General features: G+C 40.1%; 1 protein-coding gene across 1 annotated transcript in view; it reads left to right on the forward strand.

Annotated features, from left to right (window-relative positions):
- Positions 1-25,736, forward strand: part of dnah9 (dynein, axonemal, heavy chain 9) — a 186,454-nt gene that overhangs the window by 112,737 nt on the left and 47,981 nt on the right. Inside the window, exons 57-67 of the mRNA XM_088069941.1 lie at positions 106-336; positions 1,682-1,876; positions 3,032-3,151; positions 6,782-6,970; positions 9,438-9,673; positions 9,765-9,887; positions 11,350-11,554; positions 19,042-19,206; positions 21,713-21,853; positions 23,426-23,596; positions 23,773-23,895. Of these exons, the coding sequence (XP_087926067.1) occupies positions 106-336; positions 1,682-1,876; positions 3,032-3,151; positions 6,782-6,970; positions 9,438-9,673; positions 9,765-9,887; positions 11,350-11,554; positions 19,042-19,206; positions 21,713-21,853; positions 23,426-23,596; positions 23,773-23,895 (1,899 nt within the window). The remainder of the gene's footprint in view (positions 1-105; positions 337-1,681; positions 1,877-3,031; positions 3,152-6,781; positions 6,971-9,437; positions 9,674-9,764; positions 9,888-11,349; positions 11,555-19,041; positions 19,207-21,712; positions 21,854-23,425; positions 23,597-23,772; positions 23,896-25,736) is intronic.

Raw genomic sequence — 25,736 nt, forward strand, 5'->3', positions numbered from 1 at the left:
TCCCTCTCCTTTCCCCCAGCAGACAGCAGAGATATGTACTTGTTCAAACTCAATTAAATCATAGCTCTTTCATTTTTCCCATCCATAACTCCCTCTGTACTTCAGAACAACCTGACAGAGCTGAAGTCGTTCGGCTCTCCAGTGGCAGCGGTGACCAACGTCACAGCGGCAGTCATGGTCCTGACAGCGACTGGCGGCAAAGTCCCAAAGGATCGCAGCTGGAAGGCAGCAAAGGTGATGATGGCCAAAGTGGACGCCTTCCTGGACTCTCTGATAAACTTCAACAAGGAGAACATCCCAGAGGCTTGCCTTAAAGCTATTCAGCCTTACCTGCAGGTGAGCGTCCCAATTAGCCCTCATCCATTAAAGTCCGTGCAAACAGCGCAGTGTGCAATGCCTTCCGCTTGGCAAGTTCAGCTAATAAGTCATACACTTAACAGGGGCGTGACTACCATGACAGTGGCACATTATGGCTGTCAAGCGTCCAAATGACAGCCAGAGAAAAATCAACCAGTTAATTTAGCGTTACAAATTTAACAGCCTCCCTGATTATGAAGTTCAGTGGAGCAGATGCTAGGTATGTCGGTGCAGCGGATAAGGCCAAAATTCACTCTGTACCCTCGCTGGTTCAGTTCCAGACTGTTAATGGAACATGATTTTACACATCCTCTAAAAGACCTTTAATATTCAGTAATGGTTGTCATAAACAAATGTTTATCACACTACAAGAAAGAGTATTCAGCTACTTTTTAATCTTTTTATCACACTCACTGTAATTTAAGTGTTGGGCAAGCTACTTAGAAACTAGTGAGCTGAGCTATCAGTTACTCTACATTAAATGCTTTTTTTACATTAAACCAACTTCATTCCAAAGTCAGTCAAACAGATAGGTGGGAAAAAATGTTGAGTTCAGTTTTTTATAGAACAAAAATGGACAAGCTGCTCTTTCTTCTTTCTCACTAGGGATGCACAATATTGAATTTTTTGCTGATATATATACACGATATAAAGCCGATAAAAAAACAACCCATTTGGCCGATATTGATATTGATATACCCATTTTTATCCCTGCCTAATTTTAGTGCTCATCAGGTCTCTTCTGTAGTGGAATTAACATCTTGTTATACATACTGTATGCATCATTCATTTATTGTGCAAAATAAGAAAAGTACTTCAACTTAGGGTTGATGTTTTGTACCTGTTCACTTTGTCAACAAAAAAAATAGTTTGTGATATTGGCACAAATTAGCATGTTGGTCATTTCCAATATTTAATTTGCGTGCCGATACTATCGTATATCGCCCCCTATCGATACTATCCTTAACTCTTACCTCTCTAAAACTGATTTGGCAACAAAACAACTTTTCCCTCACATAATAACAAAAAGCAGGTTTCTACTCTGCGTATGCTAACTTCTATTTAGTTACTGTATATAATTCAGCTTTTGGGGGAATTTAGGGGTAGAAGGAAGTAACGCACCTGATGAATGGTGACCCTGCTCTCGTCCCATCGGCTAACACAGCTAGGGTCTCTAAATATTTGTCCCTCCATGAAACTTCAGTTGCGTAATTATTTTTAGAACACAAAACAGATTCTGGTCTTTCTCAATCACTTCAATTTAGATCATGTTTTGCCCAGGTTGCAGGTTTGATTAGTTTTCTCTTTTGTTTATCTTTTCCAGGATCCAGAGTTCCAGCCAGATCTGGTAGCTTCCAAGTCAAATGCAGCGGCCGGCCTGTGCTCCTGGGTTTTAAACATCGTCAAGTTCTACGAGGTTTACTGCGAAGTCGAGCCCAAGCGTCAGGCTCTGAGTAAGGCCAACGCCGAGCTGGCTGCTGCACAGGAGAAGCTCAGTGCCATCAAGAGCAAGATCAATGTAAGCTTTCACATTGGACTGAGGATACAGGAAATGAAAAGTTTATTTGCTACATGCCAAGTATCTCTTCCAAAAGAAGGAAATTTCAATATCTAAAATCCTGAGGATACAATATATGAAATTGTATTACAATTTTATTAAAGAGAGGACTTACTGTTCTTTGAAGTCCTGTTTTTGTTTTCTAGACATTTCTCCACTGACACAAACACTAAAGAGCTTCTTGAAACTTAAGTTGGTGGGCCGACTTTTGTGCAAAACAAAATGTGGGCTGAAAAATGACTTGTGAAAAACAGAAATCTCATCACTGAGCTGCAAAAGGTTTCTGAGGCATCAACAACTCGATTAAACCCAGAAGATATGCAGCACTATAAGAATTTGATGCCGCCAAAATAAAATCAAAACAACCAGAGGCTGTAAGCCGAGGCAAAAAAAATCAGGATATGAAGTATTTTATCAAAGCTTGAGTGACAGTTGACACATGAGCTCTGCCAGTAGTGATATACCACCAGCATTTCATCAATACAAAGCTGGTGTAAGTGCCATTAAAGGCTTTTACTGTTCATTAATCTAAAACCAAATCCATCAACCTAAAAACCCCTATTGATAAAAGCAGCTGTAAATAATTGTTTCTCAGTGGCGTTTGACATTCAGCACATCAGAGCGTCTGAGAGCCCCAGCAGAGCGCGCTGCTCGGGACGCTGCGTCGGCTGCTTACATCAAACCCTGTAGAGTGACGAGTCTTAATAAGATCCAGCATGACTTCTCTCTGTCATTTTTCAGCCCTTAGTCAGATCGCCCGGAGAGCAGGTTCGGAGCCAAGGGGAATTAGCAATCCTCAAACTAATCTACTGAACCTGTGTGCCTCTCCACCGATTAATCCTGTTTGTCCTTGTGCTAATTGCTTCCATATGCCAAATAAATCCATAGCGGAGGGAATGATAAGTTTTACCCAACTTTTCTCACACTCCCGACTTTCTTTCACAGGCAGACTTGAGCTATCTTTGTCTTTGAAGATTCTTTATGACCACACTGTATTTTAACAAGTGCCAATTTGTCTCCATCCCTGTGTGTGTGTGTGTGTGTGTGTGTGTGTGTGTGTGTGTGTGTGTGTGTGTGTGTGTGTGCGTGCGCATGCGTGCGTGTGCGGCCTATCAGCACCTTAATGAGAACCTGGCCAAGCTGACAGCCAAGTTTGAGAAAGCCACTGCAGACAAGTTGAAGTGCCAACAGGAAGCAGAGTCAACCGCGCGCACCATTTCTCTGGCCAACCGCCTGGTGAGGAGGGCAACAGCGGGGTCACACAGAGCATCAACGTCCCACTAACACACACACACACACACACACACACAAACACACAAACAAACTCTCTTGCCCATCTGTCCCACTTGCCCCTTCCCTCACATAGATACAGATGGGTACAAATTGGTATACCCACAAGCTATTTTTAGTTCTGCCTTTTAGTGTGTTTCTCAATTTCTTAAATGCACATACCAGTACGTATTTATTTAGTATGTGTGAACATGTATATGAATGCATTATTTTGAAGAGATATGAACAAATAATGCATTCAGATCGAGTTCTTACTGTATTATTTGTCTTCAGTTGTCTGAAAATGTAACACAGCTTCTTCTCTGTCAGCTCCAAACATACAGATACATGACGCAGTATGCATCTGCAATGGTCAACTGAACCCACAATTTACTGGGAGTGTCCACAGAGAACAGCTCTCCAAAAATGTCCCTAGAAGTCATAGAAAAAAAGCTTAAAAAAAGCTTAGTCTGTTAGATTCAGAAGTTTTCCTCAGTACCAGAGTAATCCAGGTGGTGATACAGTAGATTGACTCACAGTGACATTGCGCTAACAACAAAAGTCACTTACAGGTAGACAACTGGCTACTGTTTTCAATTGCGTAGTTATATGAATTTGGCAAACCTGTTCATTTCTGTTCATTATTGTTAATTTCTGTCGTCATTTTAAGTCATAACTGTAAAATCTAAAGATACAAAGTTAAACACGGTGGTCCAATCTATCTGCCATTTCTGTTTTATTTTGAACTGTGTTGCCTCACTATCATCTTTGATGAACCAAATCTACTGTACTGCTGTGGATGGGGCTGCGGCAAAACATACTCTGGCCACTTAAAAAAGCCTACTTTTAGCCTACACAATAGCTGATCTGAGCTGACTTGTAGATCAACAACTTATACTGCATTAGTTGTGTGAGAGTTTGTAAAGATACATTTTAATGTAGTTTTGCTGATGTTAAAGGTGGACACCTATGACTTAAATTCATCAAGAGTAGGATACTTATTTATTATGGGGACGTGTTAGAAAAGCAAAGTTTTCTTCCCAAATTTAATGCAACACAGGGTGAGTAACTGAAATACAAATGATCATTTGGGGGCGAAAAGTATTTCTTTAATGTCGGTACATGGTTTAATATTATTTTAAACATGTTATTTTGGGGTGACCTCAAGCTCACTGGGTAGAGTCTGCACCCCATGTGCCTAAGGCTTCTGCAGCCGCCTGGGTTCGAGTCTGGCCTGTGGCTCTGTGCTGTGTGTCATTCCCCTTTATCTCTCCCGCCTTTCCTGTCTGTGTCACAATGTTCTATAAATAAAGGGAAATGCCCCCCCCAAAACTAATCTTTTAAAAAACAACAAAAAAACATATTTTTAGAGCAATTTCTCTTATTATACAGACATATACGAGAAGTTTAAATTACAGCAAACAGTTGAAACTATTGCTATGAAGCAGTATACATGATTTCTAACAACATCCAGTATGAATCTGGGTAGAGAATTAATGCACATTTTTTGCGCAATAGAAACAGATGGTAAGTGTTGTTGCTTTGTATGCGCCCTGCATCCCTGACACATTCAAATCTGAAAGAAACCATAAACTGCCACATTGGGAAAAACAAGCCACATGAATAGTGGCTTTGCGTGACTCTTCGCGTGACACACGTTTCACTCTCAGTGGTTTCTGAGAGTGAAACCACTGAGAGTGAAACATGTGTTTTGGATGTTTTTATCAAACTGTCGGTGATGTGTCGGTGTTTCTGTTGTGGAGCTCTGCACAGATCTGACACCTGTCTGCCCGCCCACCTCCTCCCGTCCCCGGCTCTCTGAAGCTCAGTGTGGTGTTGGTGGAGCGGTATGGAGGCCCCTGGGGAGCCCTGATAAACAATAACCTGATATCTTTAGGTTCATGAAATGTTCCCAAATTCATGAATATGTAGGATATTACTACAGACATTCCTGTAATCTTATGTTGAAATGTCTGTTGTGTCAGCAGCTGCTGTATTCACTCAGGTCCATAATGATGAGTTACCATCTGGAGGACACGCCCTGTTGAAAAAATATTTTCCCTTGCTGCAACCATTTTCTATATCTGCACACATACCTAACGCAAGATCCAGTTTTGTTTGTAGTCTTAACAAGTGAAAGAAAAACTGTCCTCAGGCAGAAAGAGAATAATTATATATAGAAAAATGTTGAACTCATACATTTTTACAGTAGCTTATTTTAATTTATATGGATTATAACATAATATCACATTTGTTTTATTTATTTATATAGTTATGCATGTATTTATCCTTTATTTTAGGCAAGTTTGTCACATTGAGATCATAGATCACTTTTACAAGGGAGAGCTGCCCAAGAATAGCTGCAACACAGAGTCTTAATCAACAAACAAAATTCACATAAAATGAAAAATGTGACTAAATAGTCACAGTCTGGAGCTCTGCAAAAGCATTGCTTTTTGTGTCTGTCTGTGAGAGGAGGAGAGAAAAGGACAGTGTCTTGTGCTGAATCCCCATGTTCAGTATCGCTTTCCAACTCCTCAATGTTTGTTTTGGTAGCATGCATTGTTTAGATGCCCCCTCACACCAGCCATGCGGATGGATGCAAAGTGTTATCAGATGATGTAGACAAAATCAATGATATAGCATAATATGAAATAAGACGTTATTCTATCTTCAGACGATATAGTTTGTCATATCACACAGCCCCAATGTGAATGCATGTAACCATAATTAGAAGCAGATAACATCAAACACAAGTGTAACACTGCAATTTGTCAAAAAAACAAACATTTTTTTGGAGACCCCACTCAATTTCCCTGAGACCTACTCAAGTGACCACCTGTGGGTCCCATGGACGCACTACATTAAAAACCTAAAAACATCACTGAGTAGCTTTTGCTTCACAGCTGTAATGCACAAACCTGTATTTATTCAGGCATAAACCCAAAATATATTTCTATCTGCTTGTTATGCAGCTGTCTCTCTTAGGTGCAGAGTACATATGTTTACACACATGCACACACACACTTGCACACACATATAAATCCCACCATCATCTGCCAGTGTGCAAATCTCCTGCTGACAGCAGCACAACAAAAGGATGAGTGTTGACAGTGTTAGTATGATAATCTGAATTATTCAGAGGAAGATTTCAAAGGGCCTGACAGGAGTAACAAAAGGACGAGAGGTTGTGCTCATTTGCTAGTCAGCCACAAATATCAATGCAAATGCAGTCAACTTGCTGGAGTGTACAGTGCCTCCGTGATGTATGCTGAGAAGTTACAGTCTGTATCTAAGTACGCAGCCTCTCAAGTTTGGAAGAGATAAGATATTAAGGTGAACTTTATTGATCCCCGAAGGGAAGTTGGATCATTGCTGCAGTAAAGAGTAGAGGTGTTGGTACACGAGCAGAGAGGTGATAAAGAATATGAAAACCTCATAAAAAAGGACTTGAAGGAAGCCTAGCATTGTTCTTCTGGAGATTTCCTGATGTTCATGAGGCTGTGCATGGATGAAGGCAGTACATTAATTTAGATTTCAATTTACAGGATGCCTGTGGGGAATATGCTATAGTAATGGTCTGTCTCTGCATTTCAGGTGGGGGGTCTGGCATCAGAGAACGTCCGCTGGGCAGAGGCTGTAGAAAACTTCAAGAAGCAGGAGAGAACTCTATTTGGAGACGTCCTCCTCATCACAGCCTTCATCTCCTACCTGGGATACTTCACCAAACGCTACAGGCTCCAGCTTATGGACAACACATGGAGGCCTTATCTCAGTCAGCTGAAGGTGGGTTGCTCTGAAGAATTCAATTTGGTTCAATTAATTTTTTGTCCAAGAGGGCAATTTGAGTTTGTAGCAAGTGTAAAAACATAATAAAAACACATAAAGTACAAACAGTGTGATGCAAAAACATACACAAGTCGTCATTAATCTGTACTACCATTACTCCACAGGGTTTATAATAATTTAGTGGACGTTAAAAATGACAAGAAGTATTTCACAGATATAAAAAACATAAAATCAGGCCATCTATGCATTAAAAAGATGGAAATACAGTAGAAATTTGTGCTACTTGACCAGAGAAAATGGAGAAAAAGGTCAGAGGCTATGGCTTTGCTCAGAAGGTAGAAAACCTACAACTAAGAGAGAGACCTCTGGAAATAGTGTGAAACAATAGTGGCTGGCAGGATCTCATGTCAGAGTTAAACGTTGAGCTAAAACATGGTTCTGAAAACATTTGAGGGAAGAAATATGCAACGCAGTAACAGATTCATGGTTTGTATTTGATCAGCGCCGCTTACTTTTACATTTAATTTGTGTTTTTCTTGCCGCCATTTTCATTTTGCAGGAAGCAGTATGACAGCCGCTTCCTGTTCACAATTCTCGCCATTAAATTAAGTTTCTGGAAACACTTTAGATGAGAAATAGGCAGTGCATTAACATCATCTTGATTTATATTTGATCAGCACTGCCTAGCTTTGCAATTTAAAGATTGGATTTTAGTTTTAGAGAGAAAAATAAAGAGGAGTTGGTTAGCTGTACACGCTTTGAGTACATGGTGGCAGGGGTTGGCTGGAAATATTAAAATGTGTAAGTACAGCGTGTAATTTGAGCTACAGCCCCAAGAGACAGTGATACACTGTCGAAATACCACTAAATGACGGAAGTTATGTCATTTGGCAGAGAGGGGGGGTAGCCTATAGCTTGGCACTGGGTAGATGGAGGGAAGTCTACCACACTTCATCGACAACTACTACCCACATTGTTTTGATGCAAAGCTTGTTAAAAATCAGCAAAGTATCCCTAATAAGTATCCCAAAGTATCCCTAATAAGTTAGAGTTTGAGTTTTCCATTGATGGGTGATGGGTTATGGCTGACAGATACCATATGGAGCCCTCAAGAGCTATGATTTGTCAGACGTTTGTTTTTATGTCTCTGCAGTGGCGACAGCAAGGGCTTCATTTCTGTGGGTTATTATATCATTATACTTATGAAAGTAATAACTGAAACCTCAGAATGAACCACAATTATTATATGATAACTCCTTTACAAATTAGGATTTTAGGCAACTATTTTTTCATTTTTCATGCAATAAACACTTAATGGTTCCAGCTTCTTATATGTACTGTATGTATGAGGACTTGCTGCTTTTCCTTTAAAATATTTTTAGAATTTTGATTTATAAAATTTATTTAAACCTTTTTGCGTGCATACTTTCACTTTTAATACTTAACTGTCTGTCAATTTCACTACTGCAGATTTCTTAAAACCTTTTTTAAAGTCATATCTCAAGTCTTGTGCATGTGGCAGAGTTTTTGCACGTCACAAAACCTGCCCTCATATCTCGTTTAGAGGGTGTTATCTGTGCTAATGGGTGACTAATAAACACGTGGGATTCAGCATAGATTACACTGGGTAAGAGCAGGTTTGGATGATTAGGATCATTTAGGACATCTGGAGCTGACTTCTCATGTTGCTGCATGAGGCCCATTGCTTCCAAATATTTCCATTCTTTTTCTTTCTGGTCCTCTGTCCACTTCTGCCCAGTTCCTCTCTTTTGTTGTGGATGTTTGTGTCCTGCAGGTTACTCCACTTTTTTTTCAGTGCTTCTTGGATAAACAAATCTCTTAGCAGTCTTAAAAGACATGAAAAAACAGAAATCAAACCTTTACAGTTATATTATGCAGGATTGTGAGTTACCGTTCGAAAACGCGCTTGCAAGCAAAAGTAAAAATCCACCCCGGGCCAGTCACTCTTCTCTAGCATTTTGCCTCAATACCTTCCTGTTTTTTCTGCACTGCGTCTTAGATGTCTGCTGATTACAGTCTGGCACTTGGTCACTACCTTTTTTTAAAGCCCCAACCTCATTTGAACATCCCAAACACAGAAAATAACAATAAAATAAGAAAATCCAGGTCGAGGGCGGACTCTCTGCAAATAAATACACCGCCAAACACAGAGGGTTGGTTTTAAGTGGCTGAGAGGATTTACCTCCGTATGAGTCTATCTGTTGTTTGTAAGGCAAACCCTGCACACATGCAAGTTTCGCTGCACAATAAATCAAAACCTACATGCACAATAACCACCTTAACTGCAAGTATGTATCAAGTATATTTCCAGCTTCATACTCATTTTTAACTGGAGAAAAGGTTCATTAGGAAACTGTACTGTATAACTCACAGCAGAAACTTGTTGCACTTTTGAGATTTAGCCGACTCAGAAGATACTGTCATCTGATATGTCATCTGTAAGGTCCCCATCCCAGTGACCCCTGACCTGGACCCTCTGACCATGCTGACTGATGACGCCGACATTGCGACATGGCAGAATGAGGGGCTGCCTGCTGATAGGATGTCCACTGAAAACGCCACAATTCTCACTTCCTGCCAGCGTTGGCCCCTTATGGTGGACCCCCAGCTGCAGGGCATCAAGTGGATCAAAACCAAATACGGTGAAAACCTACGCGTCATCCGCATCGGTCAGAGAGGGTAAGAGGCTTTATGATGAAATGGGCTTGTGTCTTTTTATTTGTTTGTTTTTTAAAGATTTTGACAGAAGGGTGCTGTTTTGTCCTGACAGGTATTTAGATGCCATAGAGAGAGCGCTGGCAGCAGGTGATGTGGTTCTGATAGAGAACTTGGAGGAAACATTGGATCCTGTTCTTGGACCTCTGCTGGGCAGAGAAACCATTAAGAAGGGCAGGTAAAGACTTTTTACACATTTTCTTAAGTTAGGACTGTTTGTGCTGTTCACACCGTTATTTGATAGCCATCAGAGAGAGCCAACTATGGAAGACTGCAAGAATGGAAGGTGGCATTGAATCCTCACCAACTGATCAGTTTCTGGTTTAAATCATTCAATTTATACAGTTGAACTCTAATCAGCAGTATGTATATTGCATGTCCACAAAGGCCACAGCCCTGTGGTTTCATTTTCTGTAATATAATCTTTTCTTTTAATTCTGCTTTTCATTAAAAGCATGAACCTAAACCATGACAAATAAGACTTACATGTACATATGATGACAGATGACAAGATGGTTAAAGTATATTAAAGAACAAATTATTTATAAAATGGAAAGAAAAATGAAGTAAAAATAGATAAATAAATAAATAAATAATGATAAGTTTTGAAGAAAAACCACTTAATGAATAAACAAGATTCATTCACACAACAGGGTCCCAGCAACTACATATATCCCTGTGACCCCGCCCCACATTAATTAGTGACACTAGATTATTGTACTGGGCATAAGAAAGAGTTTTTTTTTATTATTATTAATTATCTTCTTATGAATGCAGCAAAATTCATGACAAAGACATGAGGCATAATTAGTATTGCTGTGAATAAAGGGATGCCTCACTGATTTTTAACTAACTTTGTATCAAAACAATGTGGGTAGCATGTGTATGTGCTTTACCAAATGACTTATTTTTTATCATTAAGCAGTGTTTTGCTGACTCTTGGGGCTGTTGCTCGAACTAAAGGCTGTACTTCTGCATTTTCTTATTGCCGGCCAACCTCTGCCACCAACACAGACTCAAAGACTATACAGCTGATTCAGAGACACACCTGCCCTTCTCTGTCTCTCAAACTCAGACCAAACTCCAATCAAACGGTAAAACTAGGCAGTGCTTATTGAATATAAATCAAGATTAGGTCACTGCACTGCATATTTCTTGCAAAAAATGTTTTCACAATCAGATTTTATCGCCTTGTTTCACCGTAATGGCGAGAGCTTGTAAACAGGATGTGGACGCCACACTGCTATCTGCACAGTAAAAACGCTGTCCAAAAAAACTTAAATCAGACAGTAAAGCTAGGCAGCGCTTATCAAATACAAACCAAAATTCTGTTACTGAGTTTAATATTTCTCTCCTCAAATGTTTTCCGAAACATGTTTTAGCTCACTGTTTAACTGAAATACAAAATCTGGCCAGCCCCCATTGTCTCTCCCTTATATCTGTTGTCTCTGGTCACATAGTACTAATTTCAAACTGCATAGACAGCCAAGTTTTATATCAGGGCCTTCTTTAAATCAGTGAAATACTTGAATGAATCCCTGTAGCTCGTGTTTGCTTTGGTCTTGCCATTTTAGAATCTTTGCTTCCTTTTAGCGACTCTCAACAATCAGAAAATGTGCATCCCTTGTTTATCTTAACAGGTATATAAAGATCGGAGACAAGGAGTGCGAGTACAACCCCAGTTTCCGCCTCATCCTGCACACCAAGCTGGCCAGCCCTCATTACCAGCCGGAGCTGCAGGCCCAGTGCACCTTGATCAATTTCACAGTGACCAGAGACGGTCTGGAGGACCAGCTGCTGGCCGCAGTGGTCAGCATGGAGAGACCTGACCTGGAACAGCTGAAGGTGAGGAAGTCAAAGTGTCATTGGAGGCAGAGAGATACACTCCCTGATTCTGCTATTTAACAACAATGAGCAATTTTTTTGAGATCTCTTTTTATCTGACATATCGCAGGAATGTAAAAGTGAACCTGTGCAGACATGAAAGCAGAATCTGTCATACTCTTCAGGTGCTATCAGAGAACAAAACAAGCGTTCCACGTTGGACTCATTTGAGCTGAGCTCCTAACATCTTTTCTGAGCAGGTGTAATTAAAAGGAACAGGCAGAGGAGTCAGGGGCCTCTAGAAGCCGGGCGTAGCACTCTCGCTCGTCATTACCCATCTTTACGTCTGCTAGAAAACATCGTCTGTCTTAAACATCACAAGAGGCTGCAGGTCCGGGCTCTTTGATTCCAAAACAATCAGCTGGTGCCTTTGATTAACGGCAAACTAAGTGGATGTGTGATAATTATGGGGCTTTGGGTCCCTTGCTTAGGGAGACTGGGACACTGCAAAGCTCTCTGTGTAAGTGTGTCTATGCGTGTGTGCCAGAGTGTGTCACTGTGTGTGTGGGTGCCTATGTGCTCTCGTGGCATGTGCATTTAGAACATGGAGGTGCAGTATTATTATTGGAAACATTAATCATATTTTCACAGTTTCTAAAGTTTTTTTGAAATTCCATTGAACACATTTTTTCTTGAGGAGTTGTTGGAATGAGAAGTTGCCTGTGGGGTTTTTTACCTCTAATAGTTCTTTGGAGCTGTTTTCTGTGAGGTTGGCACATAGACTGTATACAATAATGGACATTGGCACCATGACTTCACTTTTTGGTTTGTGGATTCCTGTTTTGAGTTTGGCATTTTGAACATGGCCTCTTGGATTTTTTGGAGCCGCAAGTGACCATATTTGGAGGGCAGAACTCAATGATAGCTTTGTAAACACATTGCGTTTACAGTTATGGTTAAATGTGATAATGCTAAGTTTCACCAGTGAAAAACAGGTTTAAAACACTTAAAACAGAAAGGTACATACCACAAAAAGTGCAGTCCAATTTCGTAGAGGGTCTTTTACTATAACCAAAAGCTTTTTTTCAGGCAACCAAATATTGCATACATATGCAGGTGATGCAATACACATTCCAGCCAGTGGTTTTACTCTATCTAAAGGTGGAGGAACACAGTAATATGCCAATAAAGACTGTATAGAAGGGGTCTGTTAGCTAGTTAACAAGGATGTAAACAATACCTGATTTAAAATACTTTAAAAATCGGCTTTGCAAAAGTTTTAAAGAATGACAATTTGTTTTGGGTACTATTGCATGAATGTGAATGCAACTATTTTTAGTTTACAAAAAATCTTCACAGCCAAGACCCTTGTATGGAATTCTGCTGGAGAGATGAACAGCATTTCCCCAAAAGATATTCCTTTATTTGGTGTTTTATAGATAGTGGAGGGGAGCACTGTCTGACATGTTTTTGCAAAGTCTCCCATACTGTAGGTGTTGAGTTGGGTTGAGATGTGGTAACTGATGGCCATAGCATATGCATCATATCATTGTCATACTCATCAAAGCATTCAGAGAGCGTTTGTGCATTTCATGGGAATATCTGCCTTTGTTTTCGTCTCATTTATTCATGATTTTGCTTTAATTTGCCAACCATTGTATTTTACAAAGAAACTTTATCTGACAGATAATAATTTATCTACTTGATCACTTGGGGGCAGCGCAACAACCTGAAAACACAACATGTACAAATTCAATACCTCCTCTACTATTTAGCTCTTATCCCCTTCAGTTGTATCTGAAACTCTGAAAACAATATTTGTTTCTCTAGCTGCTAAATGAGACTATGTTAACCAGCTAGGCACCAACTGTGTCTGTCTGTTGTTGCTGAGCAGGAAGTGTACAGTGGCTCCATCAGTTTTTACTGAAAAAAAGGGCAATTTTGATGAGCACTAAGCTTATTGAGACTGAACTTAAATAGTAAAGTGTGTTTATTCCGAAAATTACAATATTCTAAATGTGATTCAGGTCATGAAATATTCTTTTTGGATATTCCACATTAAGCCATTATCTAAATGTAGCAAGATATGTGGGAAAGGCAGATATTATCCTGGTTTTAGGAGCATTCATGGAACATGTATACAACACATTTGGAATATGCATCTCAATTGGTGTGTTTTGTTTGTTTATGATGAGTTCTGTGCGTTGTCATAGATATGTTGTGCACCAGCCAATTAGCCAACAGTTTGTAAGGCGTTTAAGGAGAAGAGATGCCCAAATGAAAAGCCAGTGTCCAGTAGTGGTGGGGGGAATATTAGATTCTTAGATGCATTGCAATGCGGACGTGGATGATTCTGAATTGATTCACAAATGTCAAAATCAATTTTTTATGAAATGTTGATGGAACAAAAAAGGCGGAATGCAGAAGTCAGAACTGAAGCACCTCTATTGAGTGTACACAGCAGAAACACCTTCCCTACAACCATGAGAAGCATGCTGTGAAGATGGTTGAACGCGAAATTCGACCGGCAGCCTGTCAATTAAAAGTGAGTGTATAGAACCACATCTGCAGTGACTCTCACGTTCTTAAGAGATCGAAACAAAATCTCACACAAAAACACTGCCACAGCAGAAGTCTTGAACAACTTTGTAATTAAGTGAACAAACTTGACTCCAGAATATTGCGTTGACAGCTGTGTGGTGTGTGCTTTCAGCATTTCATTATCGCAGATCAAACAGCTGATTACCCGAAAACGCTGCGCGGTTAGAGTGAGACAGACAGACAGAGCAGAGCTTCTCCTCACAGCAACGAAGTGTCTGAATAAACAAACATCAGAATATTCAGTGGAAAGTGACTCCTTTAGACTTATAAAGACTATTTTGTTTTAGTTTCAGGTTTAATTAGACTTTGGATGAATTATTTAGAAACATTAGGACGCATCGCTCCGTGTCTCCAGCCGCGCGTGCTGAACTCTCATTATTATTACCAGGGGCAGATGTAATGTTTTTGGGGCCTGGGCCACAAGCACATGACCTTAATTTCACTCTTTCTCTCACTGGGACTGTTGGCAGGCTGTTGGCAGCTATAGGAGAAGTAGGCCTACTCAAAAAAATGTTTACCAATTCAAATGATTACTAGCACAGAGCTTTTAATTTTTATATAGGCTAATACTTGATAGTTTAATAAGTTACAATGCATCATATGTTTACACACACACTATGGTCAAATGAAACCGTGTCAGTGAACTATGAGGACAAAATGTTCAATTAATTATGATATTGATTTTAGGTATAATCGCCAAGCCCTAATTCAAGTTGTGACATACTAAGCTAAAATATTTTGGGACCACAACAAACATGAGAAACCATATAACACGTTTCCACCCTAACGAGGAGGAAAAACAGCCAGCTATACTTGTTGCTGCCAACCAGAGAACCATCGAGAGAATGATAAAGCTTGACTCGACACATCTCTCCCATTTGTTTATTAATAAAAGATAATGGAAGTAAATCCATCTGTTTAGTGTTTAATTTAATTATGGGTCATTACAAATACACTGAGAAAAAAAGAAATCACGTATAGAAAAAAATTACGCATAAAAACATAATTGAATAAAACAATTGATCACAAAAAAGCATCGAGATTATCAAGCTGCATCGATAATTGTTTTATCAGCAAATTGTAGCCTTCTGAATCGTAATTGAATCAAATCGTGAGGTGGTCAGAGATTCCCATCCCCACACCAGTATAAGGGACAAAATGTCTAACTGGGACTAGGCTTTAACTTGAAGTTTTACGGTATGTTCTGGATTGCTTTTCAGCATAGTGGCTTTCGTCTCCACAGACTGAGGGTATTATGGGAAACATTATTTATTAACAGTGCTGCTGCTGCTAAACAAAAGTGACTTACTGTCTTGATTGTAATTTCTTAATGAATATAAAACTATGTTGCACACATCATTTTATATGGTGATTATTTCTGTTTAACCTTGATGTCCATAACTTTTCATGTTATCACCTGTTTTACTCATTTATTTAGTCAAACATTTTTCCTGTTCAAATGCATTACTTATTGTGCAAGACCCACCATACAAATAGCTTTAAATAGAAAATCCAAAAGCTTTCATGAACTGTTCGTTTGAAGTATTAACACCATGAATGATGATTGAAAATATCAAAAGATTAAGTATTTATAATTGAATGTCTTGGATTGTTACACTGCAGCATCTATGATGAATCACCCCTGAAGGCAATAATCCATTAATCCTAAATCAAAAAATCAAATGAACCTTTAAACACTAACAATTCGGCATTGTATGGCAGTCACCCTGGATACTGTGCCTGTGACACTCTTCCATTTATCATCAGGCTCCAGGAATTGTGTAATTATGTCTCTCGATACTATCCTCAAGGGAGTTTCATCCTTTTTTTTATCACTTTGGCGGACTCATTTATGTTCACACATCCACCTCTCCAAAAATCAAAGGAGAGGCAGATAAGAGATGCTTTAAGGAGCATTTTTCTCTTCATGAAAGTCCCTGTCTTTGTTGCGTTGACTCTTGACTGTGAGGAGCTGTTTGTTTCACTCTGCTGATGAGCTGTCAGCAGCTGTAGCTTTAACTGGTCACTCTTTGTCTCGGTACACTGTGTACTGTACAGCAGGTCCACAGTATAGAGTGAATGTAAATGTTCATAATTAAGCAAAAATTCACTTGATCAAAGCTTCGGCGCCTAATGATGCCTCGCGCTCGTCTCATCGACAATCTGTGCTTTTCGTGTCAGCTGTTTGAAAGGGATTAGCCGGTGGCTCTACTGTACCACAGCAATTAGACAACACATTGACACACTTCCACCGTTCTTAAATGCAGCTCTTGTTAGCAGAAGGGAAAAGGAGAGTTAGAAATCCCTCTCAGTTCATCTGGCTGATGGCGGTGTCTCAGAGATCACAATGCAGGATAATGTGGGCACTCTGTTAACGGGTCAAGCAGATTTACTACACAATCCCATTTGCATTTTGATGGTTTTTCCGGAGGTGTTCTTGTTTGCCTGTGTAGGCAGCGCTTTATTCGGACCTGTAGGCTTTCATCCACGGACAAATCAGTTTTTCTTTTAATAAATGGAGAGTTATTTCAAGCCTTATGTCCCCTCAGCAAAATCCAATGGAGGAGTGAAATGTGATTTAATGAAGCTTGTTTAATTAGCATTTCACTGAGATCGGAGGGTGAGAAAAAAACAAGATCTGGAACTCACTTATCATTTTAATTAACACTGAAAGTTGAAGGTGGGTGGTGGTGGCGATGATGAGAGGGGGGAGCGCCGTGTACACTCCAAGCACCTTCCCATTGAAACACAGGCCCGCAGAATGAAGTGCTGAATGGCTTTTTTGTTGCCAGTAAACAGCCCGAGCTGATAACAATCATCCCACTGATAGCGACTGATACCTGTTTATATTCATTGAGTGACTCGGCGCCATTATACCTTTAATGAGGTTAGCGCTGGCGCTCAGCTGTAAGAAGACTACCGGGTGAAAGAGCTCTCATTTAGCCGAGCCAAAGACGGGCTAAGGAGCTTAAAATGTCAAGTTGCCTTTTTAAAGGGAGCACGGGGGGATCAGTCTACAACCTTTTACCACAATAACTCCCTCCTCCGGCCCTTGTGCACGGTCTTGTGTGTGCTTGCTCCGGCACAGTCCTTATCCAAACCTTGCGCGTTAATGAGACCTAAAATGCTCCACTTCCCAAATTACCTTAACAGGGCTGCTCCATGGCATTCAGTAATCATTTGCCCAAAAAAAAAATGATAGATGTAATATCTCATTTTAATCCCAATTAGAGTGTTCTGCTGACTGGTTAATTGTTTGTTTTTCCCAAGCAAGGGTAATTACAACTACAATGTGCCAGAGGAAAGCTAATCGTTAAAAACTGACTCATTACTGGGTCCAGTTGGGAATGTTTTTGTGCGGATAGCTTTCTCCCCTCAGGAGCACTGAGTCCGGGCAATGTAGAAGGTCACAGTTGACTCACACAGGCAAATGTTTAAATGTCCACCACTCAAAGCCATTCTGTGATTTTTCCCCAAGCGCACACATATCAGGTCTTTTCTTTAAAATGCCACAAATCACATCATTTTTTTCCCTCCTGTGCAGTTTTGGCAGAGGAGAACTTTTCAACTACAGAGTGGGTAATAACGTCAAATTCAGAGCATGTAGGATTTAACAAGGCAGAGGCTCAATTAGTTTTAACAATGGTGTAAAATACTTCTCATCACCGCAATAGGAAATACTGTCATAAAGAGACCAATTAAGCAGTGTGATCTCTTAAACTATCTGCTCCCCTGGTGCGATCTGAGCTAAGTATGTCTTTTGTCATGGGAACATTATGCCACGGGGAGGAGGAACAGCTCCGCCCCCGCTCTCCCTGGTGCTTACACAGGGGAGGAAGCAGCGCCGCCTCAAACCTATTACCACCGTCTGTCGGGAGGATCACGTCACTCAAAAAAAAAAAAAACCTCGCCTGTTATCAGCCACCGACAACACCAGAGTGGGCAAATCTCACAACAGCCCACCCTCCCGTAATTACAACAATTCAAAGGTCACAGAGGCTTCTATTAAGGGAAACTTCAATAAAGCAAAGTCATTATCGAGCAGAAACGTGGAGCTGCAACAGACTGTAATGAAGGACAAAGCAGGATGAAGCAATAAAAAGAAGCAAGCGTGCCCCGTCGACTTTGTTCTCCCGACGCCTCGCAACGGCCGGCTTTGAAAAAAGTAAAAGTTTCTGTCAGATACTTTTGTTTTTTGTCAGACAGAACAAAGACTGAAAAAAAACTGAGTTCAAGTTTTATTAGAGGACGGGGTGCACTAATCCATATGATGAGGTGTGAATTAAAGCTACTATGAATGAGCTGTGTGTGTGTGTGTGTGTGTGTGTGTGTGTGTGTGCGTGTGTGTGCAGATTCTGTGTGTATCAGTTCATAATTGAGTACATAATGTCTTGTACAAGATGGTTCATAGGTGTGTGTGTTTGTTGCATGATGTGTTCATGTGTGTGTGTTTGTTGCATGATGTGTTCGCGTGTGTGTGTGTGTGTGTGTGTGTGTGTGTGTGTGTGTGTGTGTGTGTGTGTGTGTGTGTGTGTGTAGTTCACCATCAAAGCACCTTCCCCCCTTGCTGGAATCGACGGTCTCATCACATGGAGGGTTAGGTCGCTCTGCAGAGGTTTGATGTCGGCAACCAGACGGAAGCTGGCTAATCCAGCCCAGAGCGCTTCCCTTCATGGGTCCAGATAGCCAATGCAGAGCATATTGATTACCTCTGCCTTTGAGGTACCCTTCAGTATTCATGTCCTCATATTGACCCACACCTTGAACATCTCCCACCGCCTCCGATTATGATGATAAGGCCAGAGAGGGAAACCTGACAACAAGCATGTATCTGAGAAATCCTCTGCTCTGACATGTGAAATCTATCAAATTGAATTTTTTTGTGTGTGTGTTTGTGTGTTCATTAGTCGGACCTGACAAAGCAGCAAAATGGATTCAAGATCACTCTGAAGACGCTGGAGGACAACCTGCTGTCCCGTTTGTCCTCGGCTTCAGGGAACTTCCTGGGTGACACAGAACTGGTGGAAAACCTGGAGACGACCAAACGCACCGCTGCTGAGATAGAAGAGAAGGTACTGTTCTTCTTTTCCTTTACACCTTTACCTTTAACTCTTAAGACGACAGCCTGCAGATTATGAAGTACATAAAGGGTATCTACAAAATACTTGCTGAGTACCTGTTAGGGATGGTGATCGAAACCCGTTTCTATGTAGGACCTGGTTCCGCTATTTTGAAAACCCTAAAACATTTGAGCTTATCGATACTGCTGACATCTCAAGTCAGGCCACACCGTTTGTCCAATTGTTGGTCTGCATACATCTAATGTGCATCAAATTAACCTAAATGCAGTACCTTTGACTGTTTTCAGGTTAAAAAACTCGTTTAACTCTCAGCTGCTGCTGCTGCACAGTCAGCACAGTCTTCAAGATCATCCACTCACAGCAGCAGTGGTAAGCACACCTAAACTTTGTAGCAAGTCCCTTCAGTTAAAAATAGCAATCCAATGTTGAATTTCAAGTTGTAATTGGCAGGGTAAGAGCTAGTAAGCTAAATAAACGAGGTTCCATTTCATTTCCACAAAATAATTGAATAATAGAATCGGTAGTGGTAGCGATAAAGAATCAGATTGTTAAGGAGTCTCAATAATAGTATCAGTATCAATAAAAAATAACCATCCCCATCCCTAGTACCTATACTGGAACAAACATATAAATACAGGAGCAGATACAAATACTTTAGGGCGTAAGGGGATACAACTTTGTGTTTAGGAGGGATGGGGTACAATAACAATGTTACAGAGTAACAAGATAAGAAAAATTGGGAAAATAAACCTGTTCCCATGTTGGGACCATTTATGCTGTAATTACAGTGTAGTGTTCCTTCTTTTTCCTTATTTATTTCAAAGGAAACAAATAACTGCACACTCACACAAAACATCATATGATTTCCTGAATTTATGGGGCTAGTGAAATCGGTTTAAACAATTTGTGCTTTGCAGCTGATTTCTCCTCCTCAACTGGTCAGTGTCACCCCCAGAAAGTTTTCAAGAACGTGGCCATATGGGGACACTGTCAATGTGGTGGCACACTAAAGGCAAAATCCATAACTGAATTTCAGGAATTTTGTTATGCCTTTGTAGCGTATAGGCTAGTCAAAAACTATGTTGACAACTATGTTAGAATGAGAATAGTAATAGTTGGGAACATTTATTTTCAATCAGATTTTTGGAGATACCTAATGAGACACTCTGTGATATAATATGTGTATTCTTGCTATTTCAAGCCACATTTTCAGCGGCTTTAAAAACAGCACATAAAGGCCAGTTGATTTTGATCATTTTCTGGGTGGGAGGGGGTCAGTGGTTGTATAAGGGTGGCTGTGCCCCCTCTCCTGACCTCATTTTGGCGCCGCAGAGAGGTGGTATTTTGTTTTGGGGGTTTTTATGGGGGGTTTTGTTTTGTTGTTGTTTATATTGTTCTGCATTTTGTAAATTTTACATTTTTTTAGTACTTAAAAAAAACAACTTATGCTTTTGGTTGTAGATTTTGTATATTCATCTCTATAAACATATGGAGGAAAAAAACATCAGTACTGAGACTTTGCTCCTGAAAACTCAAAATGTACATCCCCAGCAGGGATTTGCTCGCCGAGGCTCACTAGCATGATACTCTCTTGCGATCCCCATACCCAAAATGCATGTAGGCTCTTCTTTACATCCGACATATATCAAGTAATGGTATTCTGTGTGACAATGTCATTATTTGGAATATTTATGTGGCTATTGTAGTAGTTTTTTTTTCTCATGTGTGAAAGTCAAATTTACCATATTTTATGCTGAAGTTTGTCATGATTATTTTATTAAGTCAAACTGCCACACATTGTTTGCCTTCTTGTTATTTACCTATTGTAAGAGGACATACAGGCTAGTCTCCTGTCTGTGCCCTGTCCTTATTTAGTAAGTCATTTTAGAAAGCACTTTTACATTGTAAATGAATTCCAGGATCCCCCTTAATACAAATGTTTAACCCCTTATTCTCTGCACGTCTTCCCTTGTCTCTGCTTGCAGGTACCCAGTAAGTATTTCATTGGTAATCCACTTGTACAAAATATTTACACAGTAATTAGCAGACGTTAATCCCTTCTCTCTTCCTCTCTTGCTTTGTCTCTTTTTTTAGAGTAAATCAGATCCTGTCAGGTTATCTCTGCTGGGGGAGAATTACTTTCTGATACTTCAGAGCACTTGTGAGAAAGTACTGTATGATGATGTGAGAGTGTGCCTTCTGTCAGTGAGGAGATGAGCGCTGCCTTTGCAGATGTTCATTCTTAAACGTAATTGCGCAGGCATTTGCTTAAAAAAAAAACAAAAAAAAGGCACATAATTGTCGTGTTCCACGCAGTGAGAACATTTTGGCTGGAACCGTGAAATTGGAATAGCTCTGCTCTTCACTCAGGATGTTTTATTGGATGGTGCACAATTTCATCATTAGCTGATTGATGAACCCCTGAGTGTATCTGTGCAGATGTGTGCTGGTGTCTGTGTGTGTGATTCCGTTTGTGTTTGCGCTGTCTTTACTGTAGGTGAAAGAAGCCAAGGTGACAGAGGCCAAAATCAATGAGGCTCGGGAGCACTACCGACTAGCAGCAGCACGGGCTTCCTTATTGTACTTCATAATGAACGACCTCAATAAAATCCACCCCATGTACCAGTTCTCTCTCAAGGTAGCCTGACTATTGACATGCCATGTTTCCTCCTCGCCTCTCGGGCCCCCAGTGAGACCCCTCTTTACACTCACTTCTCTGTTCCTCCCCTCCTCCATCCATTTGCTCACCATGTTTTATGCTCTTTGCCCCGCTTTTATTGTGTTTGTGGCTCCCTAATGTGGTTATGTAGAGCATAATGTCTTTCATATTGTCAGCCAGCGAGCGCTGAGAGAAGGCAGTCTGAGATATGGTTTGCAATCACTCCCGACTCCGCAGGTAGCTGCCCTGGCCCAAGTTATTTCCCGACATAATCAAATGAAAACACATTCAGAGTGTGTATACCTTTGACCTTGAGAATGAAATGAAACACATTATAATGTGTTCTTCACACAGTGGTAGAGCAAAGTGTGACAAAGTGTGACAGAAATGACACCAGAGCACAAGATAATGACAGTTCTATTTCCTTAGCAACGTTTCAATTTATCGTCAATCCAACTCCCACTTCACAGAATTACAGTAAAACAAGAGGTTGCACCTTTGATCAGTAGTGAGATGTGTTAAATTTATACCTGCACTGCTTGATTTCTGCTGTATTATCACAAGCTGAAGATGGTCAAGGTGAATTTCATGACATCATTTCAAGGGTGACTGAGCTCCACTTTCCCTGTTAACAGCCTGTTTAAAGAGAATCCTTGAACAAACTGCATAACTCAGACAGGAGACTGTTTGTGGGACTGAGTTAAGATAAACTACAGTGTGTGTTCATGGTAATGAAGGAACACATCACCCAGTGCAAGTAAGTGTGGCTCATTGATGTGTTGCTCTATGGTTTAGAAGATGAAGATATATCAGGCTTTGGTCTTTTCATTGTATTTATTTTCTTAAAATTTTATAATTTTTCTCAATATAGCTCTTATATATATATATATATATATATATATATATATATATATATATATATATATATATATATATATATATATATATATATATATATATATATATATATATATATATATCTCCTTATTTGTTCTAATTTTCAGTTCATTTTCTTGGCAGCATTTCTTAATATCTTGTAATTTGTGTGACATCTCTTACCAAGTTGCGTGTTGCCTTTTCAAAAGAAGTCAAACCAATTTGCTCAAGTTTCAAAGGTTTAAATACTTGTGAAAGGCATCTGAATGTAACACAAGAAACTGATGTCGATCCAGGTTTAAAAGGGTTAACGACAGTAGTTATTGTGACAGGCCTACGTAATGGTTTATGCTCACAAACATAGATTTAAAACAAACTTCAGTTGATTACAGTGAAGGGGTTGCTGTAAACCGCCAAAAAAGCATTGATTAGCAAATCTGTAGAACGAACCACATCATCATCATGTCAGAGGTACACGACACCGACTTGATGATATTTGATTCATAATTAAAGCGCAACATGAGCCATATATCAGCTGAATTAATATTCTTTGATCATTGCTCTCTGTGTTATTGACTATGAGACTCCATATTCAACAACATAGTTACTTGTAACACTTTGAAGTCAGATACTGAGCCAGTGTTGAGTGTTGTTCTGGCTCTTGTGCGTCCCCAGGCGTTCAGTGTGGTCTTCCAGAAAGCTGTTCTTAAGGCCGAGCCGGACGAGTCTCTGAAGCAGCGGGTGTCCAACCTAATTGACAGCATCACCTCCTCAGTCTTCCAGTACACCACTAGAGGCCTATTTGAATGTGACAAGCTCACGTACATCGCTCAGCTCGCCTTCCAGGTAGGCAGGGAAGCTGGTTTTATCTTCTGCATGGTTTGTTTCGAGAACAAGCTTGCTATTGAATCGGGTGCTCCTGAGACCGGCGGCCCTGTTTGGACCTAATCAAGTGGAAAGGAAATGTGGTTTGTGCTGAAAATACAACACTTGGAAGTCCTTCCTGTTTGTTGTGTCCCCAGATCCTGCTGATGAATAAAGAAATAAATCCTGCAGAGCTGGACTTCCTCCTGAGATACCCTGTGCAACCAGGTGTAATATCACCAGTGGATTTCTTGTCCAACCACTCCTGGGGAGGGATCAAGGTACAGAGAGGCACAGATACTGCAGTGTGATGATGTGAAATGCAAAGGGGACACCACCAGTAGATAGTGAATGCTGCTTTGGCTGAAACAATTAGTTGGTTCATTGAATAGTCAATCAACAGAAAATTAAGCTTCAAAAACATTTGAAAAATGAATTAATCTTTTTGTGGTCATTTATCAAGGAAAACTGCAGACAGTAATTGTTTTGCGTGTGTGATGTGAAAGTTTTAGAGTTTCCAGCCCAGTTGCCAGAATAAAATGAGGATATTGTACATTGCTGCAAACAATACATATATATAACATTTGTTCTTTTCTTATGTATGATGTAGTTTAGATTACGTGTATGTGAGCTGAGTTTTTTATCCAGAGGAGGAGGGAGTCATTGATGGTGTTACACTTTTGCAGGACAGTTACCAAGCAGCAAATTGCAGTAGACCACTAATCGACACCAACAAAAGGGGGAATTTGTTTGAGAAAAATTTTGTACATTTCCATCCGTGATTGTGGCAACCAAACAGGGTGTTTAAAGACAAAACATGACACATGTTTTTCTTTCCCTAACCATGCCTGTTTTTATGCTTCAGCATCATCGATAACAAAGGCAGGATTATGTTCTCGGGTTGTCCGTAGGTCTGTCCGTCAAGCCCATTTTTGTGAGTGCGATATCTCAAGAATGCCGTAAGGGACCTTTTTCAAGTTTTGCACACACAGCTACTTGCACTCAAAGATGAACTGATTTGATTTTGGGGGTCATAGGTCAAGGTCACGGTGACTTGCATCTGTGTCATTCTTGTAAACACATTATCTCATGAACACCATGAGGAAAGTTCTTTGCATGTGGTACAAACGTTCACTTGGACTCAAGGATGATCTGATTAGGTTAGGTGGTCAAAAATCAAGGTCACTGGTAACTTTTCTTTCTCACTCTTTGATAGCGATATCTCAAGAAAACCTTAAGGATTTTTTTTCAAACTTGGCACAAACGTTTGAGTGGACTGAAGGATGAACTGATTAGATTTTAGTGGTCGAAGGTCACAGTGACCTTGCATCCATCTTAGTTTTGTGAACGCAATATCTGAAGATGAGGGAGGGAGTTTCCTCAAATTTCGCACAATAACACTCTAAATAATGTTTAGATAACATATGTATGGATGTCACTTTGCTGCCTCAGGAATTTTGACAGACATTTTTCAGGAGTTAACATTTTTCTGACCAAATAATAAGTCAATTAATTATAAAAAGAAGCAGCAGATTAATCAGTAATGAAAAAATGTTAGTTGATCACAATAGAATGCCACTATGTATTCAAGAAATGTATTTGCACTAACCTTGCGACAGAGCTAACATGATAGCTTTCAGCACTGTCAAAATGGTGGGCAGTTAGTCAATGTTAAATTTGCTTTTTTCTAAATGAAAGCTCTGCCCAGATGAACTTCACCCCTGCAAGTAAAAAAAACACTGATTGCTGCCATTCCACTGAAATTGATTAATTTAGTCCTTAAACTTCTCTGTTATAAATGAAGCGAAGCCTGCAAGCTATATCAGGCAGCCAATTAGAGTGCATCCACCTGTAGACTCGGAGTCTGCCTTCCCCAGGGGGGAAATTAGTTTTATCACTCCCCACTTTCTGTTGTACAGGTCTGTGTGCTTCTTATGGGGAGTGATGAGGTCAGAGCCAAGATGCAAAATATGAATACTAAACAGCTAATGCCATTCCATATGAGTTGGCTGACTCATATGGAATGGAATTAGCCATTAACTGTAAATGTTTGTAATTTTTTGCCAAAAGAATGAGTGCAAAAATTTCTTGCCATGATCTATACAAAACAATATAAAGTTGT

The sequence above is a fragment of the Plectropomus leopardus genome, chromosome 19 (assembly GCF_026936395.1).
Source record: "Plectropomus leopardus strain MGB_pleo_1.0 chromosome 19, ASM2693639v1, whole genome shotgun sequence".
NCBI classification, from domain to species: Eukaryota; Metazoa; Chordata; class Actinopteri; order Perciformes; family Serranidae; genus Plectropomus; species Plectropomus leopardus.